Source organism: Hyalella azteca, unplaced genomic scaffold (assembly GCF_000764305.2).
Source record: "Hyalella azteca isolate HAZT.00-mixed unplaced genomic scaffold, Hazt_2.0.2 contig10601, whole genome shotgun sequence".
In the NCBI taxonomy this organism is placed as follows: Eukaryota; Metazoa; Arthropoda; class Malacostraca; order Amphipoda; family Hyalellidae; genus Hyalella; species Hyalella azteca.
In genome coordinates, this window is record NW_025940634.1 from 39,627 (window position 1) to 52,249 (window position 12,623).

General features: G+C 43.8%; 1 protein-coding gene across 2 annotated transcripts in view; it reads right to left on the reverse strand.

Moving 5' to 3' along the window:
- Positions 1 to 12,623, reverse strand: part of LOC108667654 (guanine nucleotide-binding protein G(I)/G(S)/G(T) subunit beta-1) — a 42,711-nt gene that overhangs the window by 23,485 nt on the left and 6,603 nt on the right. The window contains exons 1-2 of one of the 2 annotated variants that reach the window (XM_018154698.2): positions 11,202 to 11,698; positions 7,094 to 7,177 (exon numbers count right to left, since the gene is read on the reverse strand). In XM_018154698.2, the coding sequence (XP_018010187.1) occupies positions 7,094 to 7,150 (57 nt within the window). In that variant the 5' untranslated portion in view covers positions 7,151 to 7,177; positions 11,202 to 11,698. Of the gene's footprint in view, positions 1 to 7,093; positions 7,178 to 11,201; positions 11,699 to 12,623 lie in introns of those variants that run through there. The other variant, XM_018154697.2, reaches the window with a different exon arrangement.

The window sequence follows — 12,623 nt, forward strand, 5'->3', positions numbered from 1 at the left end:
GACGCACCGCAGCAGCAGTCGCCGTATTACAGCAGCGCGCGACTGACGCACCGCAGCAGCAGTCGCCGTATTACAGCAGCGCGCGACTGACGCACCGCAGCAGCAGTCGCCGTATTACAGCAGCGCGCGACTGACGCACCGCAGCAGCAGTCGCCGTATTACAGCAGCGCGCGACTGACGCACCGCAGCAGCAGTCGCCGTATTACACAAGCGCGCGACTGACGCACCGCAGCAGCAGTCGCCGTATTACAGCAGCGCGCGACAGTCGCACCGCAGCAGCAGTCTTCGCCGTATTACAGCAGCGCGCGACAGTCGCACCGCAGCAGTCGTGTGCCGCATTAAGGCACCATCAGGCACAAGTGATGCACCGGCAATCTATAGATAGAATAACAGATTGAATAATTGTTGGCACATGCACTAAGAAACTTCGTCTTTGGTGGCAGCTGGTACTGTCCATCAAAAAGATCTTCAGAACTAAGAAGATATATCCAATCACGCCTTGAGCTCATTAAATGTCCCAAGACATGCCCAATCAATACCACCACCAGCCCCGCCAGAAGTTCGCATCAACGTTGTTCGTGGCAAATAGACTCCAGCCGCCATGCCACACGGGTGTGTTTTGCTGCTCAATCTCAACGTAGTAAAGCAGAACCATCCTTCATGAACGCAAGCAGCGTGGGTATGTCAGGTACATCAGGTACAGACTCGTTGATATCGGGCTCTGGAATGCTAGCTTGTACAAGAATCTATAGATTGTCGAGAATAGACGAACGCTCGAAATGATACGTCAACATCGACAGTCTATCAATCGACATCGTTACCAATAGGCTATGTCGGGAAAGAGGATTGAAAAAAAATATACATCACAAAAACAATATTTGTTTTAAAAATGAATTACTGTGCCTAAAATCTGAAAAATTTACGTCTTAAGCCGAAAGGTGACTGAATAGCTAGGAAAGCTGTCAAGTCTGTCTGATGCACGGTTCGTGATATCGCACAATACATAGTTAGTGGCAACGGGAACAGTTTGGGGAGACAGTTTAGCATCAGAGACGAGGCGGATGACAATAGTAATCGAGATGATGAGCAACAGGAGCACGGTATAAGACACACGAGACAGGCAGTACATGAGACAGGCAATACATGAGACAGGCAATACATGAGACAGGCAGTACATGAGACAGGCAGTACATGAGACAGGCAGTACATGAGACAGGCAGTACATGAGACAGGCAATACATGAGACAGGCAGTACACGAGACAGGCAGTACACGAGACAGGCAGTACATGAGACAGGCAGTACATGAGACAGGCAGCACACGAGACAGGCAGTACACGAGACAGGCAGTACATGAGACAGGCAGCACACGAGACAGGCAGCACACGAGACAGGCAGCACACGAGACAGGCAGCACACGAGACAGACAGCACACGAGACAGACAGCACACGAGACAGGCAGTACACAAAGAAACGCAGCACTCGGTAGTAAAACCAGCACCTGCCTGACTCCCACACCTGCCTTCTTCCACAAATACGTCGCCAACACCAACACTTTAACACGCCCTTGAGTTACCTTGTAGCCTTTCAAGTCCTGCTCATACGACAAGCCGTGTGGTTCAAGCTCTAAAAAAGTAAAATGATATATTCAGTCGAACATTCCCGTAGACTAGTAACTGCAAACATGCCAACTTCCTATAATGTAACGATCAATTTTGTCTGCTGCATCTTAACAAGCTTCGATTAGGAAACGTACAAATCACTTTCACCTCTAGTTCAGGAGGTAGGTTCGATAGCTGAAGGAAAATGAGGTCTAAAATATGAAGTTTAACCTCGCAATTCTAGCGCCAAGTAGGGTAACCCAAAAGTTTTTCCCACAGCCTTGTGAGTTGAGTACACTTCCAAGAAATGTAGCAATAATACTTCAACAAAAGGGCAGCAGGAGAGACGATATGACACATGTCACGAGCAGCGACCTGTTAACATAAAGCGGATAGCAGTTAATGAACTTGAATAAATAAAGAAAATTCAAAAGATATTTGAAATCAAGAACCTGATTACACGATACCTACTTACATATAGAAAACATCTCATCTTTCCCTGAATAGTGATTGAGTAACCAAGACTTGTAAATAGTACGTTAATAAGTCAATATGGGTGTCCACGATGAAGTGAAGTGATTCGAGACGAGGTACGCGAATGCTACCTTATGGAAATTCATCAAGAGAATCGCCAATGCCCAACCGTGAGCACATGGCAATCCCCATACACTGAGACACACGTCTCTCCAAGAAGACCGTTGCTCATAAAAAATAAGTCGCAAGTGAGGTTCAGATTAATAGTCGTGATGGCAGTAAAGTGGTGGGCCAGACATAGTCGAGGACAAGGGGCGCCGTGTGCTCATGATTCATCAGCGGGTCCCAAGGTTCTTATATATAGATTATATGCTGCATAATTAAAGACTTCAATTGCCGCGGTTAGTTAATATGCTAATGCGGATCACATCTCATACTCTCCCCATAGATGAGGCAGATAACCAAGTCACGTAAGCTTGGTTTCTGGGTTTTGATTTGACTAAATGAATATCCCGCGGACCTTGCTATCGCATGTACGTGCATGCCTTCGTACTGCACGAGGCGCTATCGCTCATCCTCACCCCTTTCAGGAAGCTTGATGAACATCATATACTGCAGACACTAAGACGCGGAGCACTGAAATGATCTCAGAATCTTGTTATTACACTTACTTCCTAACCTACAAGAGGGAATACAAGTCCATCAGAGTACATAGTAAGCTTTGCTTAGATCTTCTTTTTGTTGGTCGTATTGCAATCAGGTGACGTCCTGTCGTCAATTTATAGACATTCAAATCAGTTGCAACGTTTCACATTGGTTTAGCTTGGTGACGAAAATTTGCTTTAAGCCGTAATCGCATAATTAATTAACAGACCATGATTATTTCACTTCAAACGAACTTCAATGAAAAATCAACGAAAAATAACAAGCGAGTTCATCAGTAGAATCTATCCTTGATCTCGAATTGGTACAAACTACAAATTCATCTGGCCCAGCTATATAATAATGAACTTTTGATTTTTTATGAATCGGTACAAACTTATTGGCACGCCAGGTCAACAAGTTCACGTTAAAAGACCATGCTCAGCACAAAGTTGTCTATATTAACACCAATAAAATCATCACTGCAGAATGAAGATGGAAAACCTGTTTTCTCTTTCTTCAACTGTGTGATAAGCCCGAAGTACCTACATCCGAGGCTGTAAGGAAATGATTCATTACGTTGATTCAACGAAATGACTTTTAATTAACGCTGACTCAACGATCCGACGTTAAATTAACGTTCATTAAACGGAACAACGTTTAATTCAAAGTTGATTCAGCGACAGATGCGCAAGAGCGCTAAACTACGAACCCAGTTCCCTGTTTCTGGTGCGAGTAGCGAGTTAGGAGCGCAGAAGTTTTAGCGGCCTAAGTACTGATAGACCGGGAGTCCCGGTAGGGGACATGATAATGAAGCCCTGGGGGCGAGTCCCGACACAGTGGACATGCTCAGCACCTCGCCTCTAACTCTGAGCGTCTCTGTCCTCGTATGAACTGGGGACGCGAGTGCGATTACACTTAGTATGTGTTCCATCTCCAGTAACAACATGGCCCAAGGATTTAATGAATAAATTAAGGGGATTCGAGTGATAACAATATCGTGTATTATCATCATTCAACGCAACACATGAATGTTCTCTTTATAAGCGCCATACAATGAGGTATTAGTTGAGCGTTATACGACGAGGTATCTATATTCTATAGTGAGCACAGTACAAGGTCTCCATATAAAACGAAATACAAGGTAATCCTACTATCCTACAAGGTAATCCTAGAAAGCGCATTACCAGATGATAATCCTAGTAAACGCATTACTAGAAGGTAATCATAGGAAACGCATTAATATAAGGTAATCCTAGTAAACGCATTACCAGAAGTAAATCCTAGAAAGCGCTTTAACAGAAGGTAATCCTAGTAAATGCATTACTAGAAGGTAATCCTAGTAAGCGCATTACCAGAAGGTAATCCCACTGAGCACAATACTCGAAGACAATCCTAGTAAGCGCGATGCCGGGTAAAGATATTTGTTACGACATTGAGGGAAGCTTCTTTCCTCGTTTCGAGCGCTAGCTCGGGTGCAGGCTCATTTGCTGATGACGCACTAGGTTGAATGACTGTGGCAGTTGCGCTGACAAAATAAGTTATAGAGATGAAACTATTAATACCATTCATAGCCTGCCTTTCAATTAAAAATGAACAGTTTAAATGTTATTGTAATTGTTTTCGTGCGATTGACTCAGTATGAGAAAACTCCAGTCTTCTGCATAACTAGTGCATACCTTGAGGCGATTCGAATTTTAGGCACATTAGTGAAGAACGTGATGAAAAAACGCATCAAATATAATTGATTAGAGGCACAAACTTCACAAGAACGACACACTAGAAGGTCCACACGTGGTCATTGAAGTGAGACCGTAATTAAGGCTCTTTTTATTAGTGAATTTATAACTCACTAAGACGTAACGCAAGAAAAACGAGAGCTTGGTGACAACATCGTTTCAAGGCTCCCAGCAAGAGATTGAACCTTTGCAGCGCCTTCCAATAACCAAACACTGAGAACCTTGGTAAATTTCATTGACAAGATTGATACGCATCATGTCCCCAAGAAACAAAAAAATATATACTTTTAATAAAAGAATCATTGCACTAAAGACTCCCATCATATCGCAACCTGACTCACAATCGACAAAAAGCAACAAGACTTCGACATCAAAAACAGACGAGGTTTACCTTGCAAGTTCAAACAGCAAAAGGCTATATAGCATCAGTTGGTAAAATCTAAGGCCTAACTTGGAGTGTGATCAACACTAAGCATAATGACACTGGCAGCTTTACATCGAAGCAATCGAGAGCTAAATAAAGGAAAAAAAAAACGAAAATACATGACAGACGACTAAGAAGCGATCAGAGACATTGTCACAAACAATAAAGTCAAATAAAGTGGTAGAGTAGAAATAGAGGATAGTACACGGGTAAGATTACAAGAAGGAAACCTGGAGAAAAGTAGGAAGTAGGAAGAGTAGGAAGGAAGCAGGGAGAGGCCGCAGCTATGGACCCAACAAACGACCGACTGTGCACAGTCTAGCCAGCCTGTCAGTGACGTCACAACTCCTACAGCATCGTCTTAGCATCGAACCGTGCGATTCCTCTCCAGTTTTATTTCGAATAATCACAGATTATTTTTTTAACTTAATACCGAAACTTATCTGGAGCGATTATTAGCGCCGAACAACAAATACACGCCTTCCAATTTAGCTGGTTAATCACACATTTCAAGTAGACGCGTTCGATAACACTGAAAACTACAACTTACATGAGAGTATTGAGATCAGCATCAACTGCGCACTCAATATTGTGATACCGACATACCATGTCAAACGAGTTGAAATAACTACTGTAATCCTTATAACTTAAACATGAAGTGCGATAGGAAAGCTTGCATTCATTACACTACCCATTTCTGCCAAGTTGAACGGTTAAATAAATGACGATACCGAGTGAGTAGTCATTGTCAGTCATCACATAACGCTTGTAACGGTTGAGGTTACCTCCCTTACGAGCTAATCAGCGTACAAAAAAAAAATTTAGAAGGTGAATGTAAAACCATATACAAGATCCAATGCATTCATCAAATAAGGAAACACACCTAATAACCACGATATCAAACAAATAAGGAAACACACCTAATAACCACGATATCAAACATATAAAGAACAACAACTAATAACCACGGCAATAATCACAGGAGAATCCACACCAACTTTTAAAGACAATCGTCACTCGCTAGATGAGTTGCCAGTGGCAGGTCATGTCAACTTATCAGTTGCCTTGGCAGAGCAGCGAGCCGCTCGCCACGCTGGCTTCTAACCAACTCCTGTCAATGGCAGACACTGGACAAGCATCTAAAAACTTGTGGCCGTCGATAGTGGTCGACAATGCGTGCAGGAGCAGCAGGCATGCCACGTGCAACCGACAGCAGAACCAAGACGCGCAGGTGAAGCAAATATCCACTAAATTCAGATCAATAAATAGAGACCGCTTACCACACGCACAACTAATGCAACTAACATTGCATCAACACCCCACGCATATAGCACCTATACTACAAGCTATGCACAGCGCACACCACGCACAGCACTAAAACATTATGAACTGCACCAATACAATATATTAATATAGTTAAAAGTACATATGTTACAATTACATATGTTACAGTTACATATGTTATACGTGTATTTTTGAAGAGCTGCATTTGATGTGAACCATCAATAGACACTTACAAGTTCAACAGTGAAATAGAACCTCCACTACCCACCAAAAAGTTTAAAACTACTGCAAGCAGCACGTCCACAGTGTCCACCCTTGATAACATAGCTACGTTATTCCACCCTTCACCACTAAAATAAAGCACTAATCGACACGAACAAGATAAGAACTGACGAGCTGATCCTCTCTTCAAACATTTTCGATACGAATTTTTTTTTTGTTGAAACCACAAGCGGCGATCATTTTGTCATAGTTTCAGTTATTAGCGTACTCGACGATGGTATCCTAAATTACTCAAGTGATAAATTGGCTGCAAAATTAATTACTCCTTACCGTTTTGATAGCCTATACCCGTGAGTTTTATTGCTCATGTAAAAATATGGAAGCATTAATATGATAAATTTTTTCATCTTTAATTTTAACAAATTATAGAATCTCGTAGATTGTCACATTAAAGAGCAAAAAAAAAAAATCGCGAGAGCTGATGAAAGTACAGAAATCTTACAACAGCGACAGATTTAAGCTTAATAATAATAATACACGCAGAAAAACGTCCTCTTAAACAACAAGCACGGTCATATACTTTATAAATTCTAAACGTATTATAATCATTAAATTATAAAGTCACGACAAGTGATGGCAAGTTGTATGCACAAGGACGTTTTACAGCGCGTGCCTTATAGTAATAACTCATATTCATTTGGGTACTCACTCGTATGTTGTTCTTTAGTCTTTCAACTTCTTGCCGTAAACTATCCAAATCATTCATTTCTACAGGTTACAAAACTAAAAAAATCTGCAAAGAGAGAAAAAAGTATCCATTAGAACAAGATAAGAAATAATTTCAACACGCATAATGGTAATAGACATGATATTTAGCCGGAAATCTCTGAAGAAAAATACAAGGTTAAATTTATAATTGAGGCACAATTAAAAGGAATAATACAATAGCGCTTCAACGTCGACGCCAGGCAGCAACACGATATCATACCTCCACACCTGCACCCACTGTGTGGCATGTATCAGTTGACGTGTGGCATGTATCAGTTGACGTGTGGCATGTATCAGTTGACGTGTGGCATGTATCAGTTGACGCGTGGCATGTATCAGTTGACGTGTGGCATGTATCAGTTGACGTGTGGCATGTATCAGTGGACGTGTAGCATGTATCAGTTGACGTGTGGCATGTATCACCAGTGTGGCGTTTGCACAGCCGCAAGTGTGGCGTTTGCACAGTGGCAAGTGTGGCGTTTGCACAGTGGCAAGTGTGGCGTTTTCAGAGCAGCAAGATTGGAGTTGTTTCATTGGGGAATTGCGACGACAGCGCAGCGCGGTGGCTGGCGAGTTAGGTTATTATAGTTCAAGGATGAAGGACAAATTCACTTATTAGACCTCCTGTATAGGTCAAACATCGCAACAATGCTCTTCATCACTTCCCTGCACGCCGCTCATGGAATGCCAAGGCTGACAGAGGTGCTTTGGTTCAAGCTTCAAGAGTCTCATTTTGATGCACTGCGAGTGGCAGTGTGGGTGGCATGACCACTTCAACTCAAGAGTGGCAGTGTGGTGTGGCATCACTATTCAACACACTCGAAAGTGGCAGTGTGATGTGGCATCTCTATTGAACGCACTCCGAGCGGCAGTATATTGGAATTGGATACGAGCCACATGATGAATCCTCATATGAGGAGGTTGCTGAGAAGCTTCAATCAAAACTTTATGTGCACTTGAAATCGCCACATTGGAATCCCGGATACCTCACTGCAGTTAAAATTAACCGTCGTTTTGAGAACCTAAATAACTACGTAGAATAGAGTGCAGTCACACAAACCCCACTGTTAGAACAATAACGGAAAAAGTTGAGAGATTTTAAAGCCTATACTTTAATAATCTTTATTATTTCATGTTAAAATCTGTATAAAATTTTGAAAAGCCTCATCCCACTCTAGATACAACAGATTTCCTCGACTCTCATGCTTATCAAAAGACAATGTGTTCGGAAATGCACCTTGATAAATTTGAATAACTTATTCGATAGGTAACCCTAACGCAGGAAGTGAGTATCAAGATTGGCATTTCTGTTATATCAGAAATGTGAAATGTGGTATAATGCCTACACAACCCAGCTCAAGCCCCTCGGTCGAGTGTGACATCTCTACGTCAACCTACTCTCAGAAAATTCAGTGTCTCACGTTCTCCTAATATACCAGTGACGCGCTTTCTTACTCACAGTGCAAGCAGAGAGTGACAATATCCTGAAACACCTTTTTGTCAGGCCAAACTGCTTCGGAATGACACATACGAGAGTAAAAAGTGCATCGTTATTAGGACAAAGTCTCGCTAATTTCTATGAGTCAACCTAAGATTGTTTTTGCTATATCAAGTCTGAAAAGAATACTAACTTCAGAGGCAGAGAACGATAGCTACTAATTTCAGCATACTACAAAGCGGTCTCAAGCAACACACACCATTCGTATAAATAATAACAAACTTCAAAGAAAACGTACTCTATCAGGCTAGAATGGCATCTGGAACATCTGTGTAATATCCTACACCGCCAAGTGGACACGATTTATTATTAATGATTCATGATGAGCAAGATGATTTATTAATTGTAATGTCATTTATTTATTCCAGTGAACTCTTCGGTTCATCTAACCAAGTCTTGTTAAGCTTTTCTGTTTAGGAAAATTAAAGGGCGAATGCATTTTAAAATCATTGCCACCACCAAAATAAATCAAAACATACAATACAACATCGGTACGTATTTTGAACCCATGTTACACAGAACCAAAATTTGAATCATTGTTTGCAATTAAGACACTAATTATTTGGGAGTCTTGGCAGCGATTAATAAAAGCTTTCTCGCCACAAAAAAGTGATAAACTGTTACCAAAGTCAAAGGCTCCTACACTCAAAGGAATATGTGGGACTCGTTCCTTAGTAGTATCAGTGCTACGTAAGCTCTATGCTCCGTGCTGTAAGAAGTGTATCGCTCCTTGGGCTACATTACCCATTCATTTCCTTAGTGTATTTTCTTGGCAAAGTCAGTAAAACAACGCGTTTTCTGAAGCAAATACACTGCTGTCACCAAATGAGTCGACTGAACATCGCCCAACGACTTGACTGAACATCGCTCAACAACTTCACTGAATATGGCTCGATAACTTGACTGAATTTGGCTAGAAAACTATGATGAATATGGCTAGAAATCTTGACTGAATAATGAATATGGCTCGACAAATTGACTGAATATGGCTTGACAACTTGCCTGAACATCGCTCGTCAACTTGACGGAAAATCGCTCGTCAACTTGACGGAAAATCGCTCGTCAACTTGACTGAAGATCTCTCGAAAATTTGACGGAACACAACACTTTACTAATTTCAAACTTAAGAATTTCGTATTACTCAAGTCATATAATAAAAGATTAGGTGAACCAAAAAGGTCAACCAAAATCAACGACCTAGACTAAGAATATACCGTTTGATTACGTTAGCATTTGTATACACAAACAACCTACGGATTTAGCTGTGCTCCGTGCAACCCAATATGATGGCGATACTCATTTGGTTTATTCAATTACAATTCACAGACAAACTGGAACGGAATGGCATCTCTAATAAATTTCTTGCGTTGTTTCAGCTGAGGTAAAATAAGGTACAACGCCCTTCACCGACGTACTAGCATCACAGATCCTGAGGATCACAATACTCGCTTGCTCTTATGAAAGTAAATCTCGTGCGTTTCAGCTTTCCTGTTCTGCGCCGTTACAGTTTCCTTTATTAGGACAGTTACATTTACGGCACACTCCAGGCACTGTTCTTTTTCGCTACCCCTCTGTGACTCGCGTCGTTCAGGGCAATAAGAACGTTAACGCTACAGTGGTTGTGTGGATTACACATGTAATCAGTGCGTACAAGATCGACCGATACGAAATCATCCGTAAAGGCGACAAATCTGGTCACTTTTTGCACGCAACTACTGTAGGGTTAACAGGATCTCTACTGTGCGATAATTTCAACTGAATTTATATTGGGCTTGAATCTAGTGACAAGATTCAAAGTAGAAAGTAGAAAAATAGTGACGTGAATTTTGTTTTCCATAGGAATTAGAGCGTTCACATATGAAGGAAGCGAGTTTAAAGAAACCAAGGTAGAGTATGAGTTTGCAGTGAGTATCCTGGAGCATATGACGCTCTAACAAAATAAAAGTAATCTCAAAGGTGTAATAATGTTTAGGTGGTTCGATTAGAACGAACCCACCACCACTGTATACTAGATAAACTGATATTGGCAAGAAGCTCTCGTGATGGCGAGTTAAGAACACTCAGCTCCATCGCATGTACGGGAACGTCGGGGAACATGAGCTGTAGGAAAGGCCGATAACAATAACCAAAATATTCCACTTAACGGTAAGAGCAGGTGGAGGTGGTCTGGCTGACGTAATGAAGCGTGAACACGGCTGGACTCATGCGCAGCTCGAGGGGAAGTAGTTTACGCATAAACATCTCAGGCATAGTAAATGAGGCAGTAGGTGTGCATGCTGCATGGTAATGCAAATAAATCATGATAAGAATTGCAGGCGATGCAGAGCAGCTCTGGTGGAAGGAGCTTCGTTAGGGCGTGGTTTGGTCAGTACGCTGGCTGACTGGCTGGGACTGGCTGACCCGGCATCCAGCCATGTCACCAATTGGGTGATAGGTGAGCCTCATAGCTAAGATAAGCAATGATCCCAGCGCCAGATGATAACACTTGAGGGCACACAACACAAAGCAGGGGCTTAGCAGCAAGTGGGCTACCAAACACGCTAAATCTTACCAGTGTGGAGAGGCAGGGTGTCGGTGAGGCGAGGTGAGTGTCGGGGTCACAGAGGCATAAGTGGCATACTGACTGCCACACGCACACCGCACTAAAATGAATACAAGCTGCTGCTGCTGCTGCCTTGTGTGGCCAGCCACTCCTGCCCTTCTACTATCTCTCTCTCCTGACTTCTACGGCACGATCATAACCACATAGAGAGGGATGAGAGTGGCAAGGATAACAACACTGATCAAAGCTGCGGCAGTTTAGATGCACAATGGCAGTGCAGCCGAGTATGGGACGGCCGCAAGACAAGTTCGGCTGCTAACGGCATACACGACACTCTAGTGCAGTAGTGCTGCCGTGCAATGCAGCACCAGCACAACAACAAATTATGTCTAAATCAGGATACAAGAGGAGGCGTAGCGGCACTGTGATGATAGTATGGGAGCAATGGGGGTATCACCAGCGGAGCGCGTGCTACTCGTCTCACTACTCACAGGCAACTGAGGCAAGATAGCTGCGTGGAGCGTCTGCGCGTGGCACTACGCGCAGACGCACAGCCAAACCGCGCCTACAACCTCACCACCGCCACCACCACCACTACATCGATCCGCACCTGTCCGCTGCTGCTGCCGTCAAAGCTGCTCTGCACCACCACAATAACACACAACAAACTAGTATCAACATCACCACCATATTTTCTAACCATCAAAGCAAACACAGTAACCATTTACATGCTCTCGTATTCATTTTACGACCATCATTAAACTAAGAAACCCTGCAAGTGCACCATCCATCCCATGCCGGTCAACAGAGAAAAAAAATCAACGAACTTCATGTTTGAAAATCTTGAATTTAGGTAAATTGCTACTAGTTTAGCAGGACCAAGAGCCCCAGAAAACAATAGAGGTTTTAATTACTTTAAGCATCACGAGAGGCACAGACACCAGAAAGGGACCAGCAACCCGACGGCCTCCAGTGGACTCGAAGTCCTCCGTCACGTGCTGCGGACGCGGCGGGCGCCGGCCCGTGTGGACAGACCGGCCCCCGGCGGACAGCGGTGCCGGGGACTGGCGGACAGCGGTGCCGGGGACTAGGGACAACGGTGCTGGGGACTGGTGGACAGCGGTGCAGGGGACTGGTGGACAGCGGTGCTGGGGACTGGTGGACAGCGGTGCTGGAGACTGGCGGACAGCGGTGCTGAGGACTAGGGACAGCGGTGCTGGGGACTGGTGGACAGCGGTGCTGGGGACTGGCGGACAGCGGTGCTGGGGACTGGCGGACAGCGGTGCTGGGGACTGGCGGACAGCGGTGCTGGGGACTGGCGGACAGCGGTGCTGGGGACTGGCGGACAGCGGTGCTGGGGACTGGCGGACAGCGGTGCTGGGGACTGGCGGACAGCGGTGCTGGGGACTGGCGGACAGCGGTGCTGGGGAC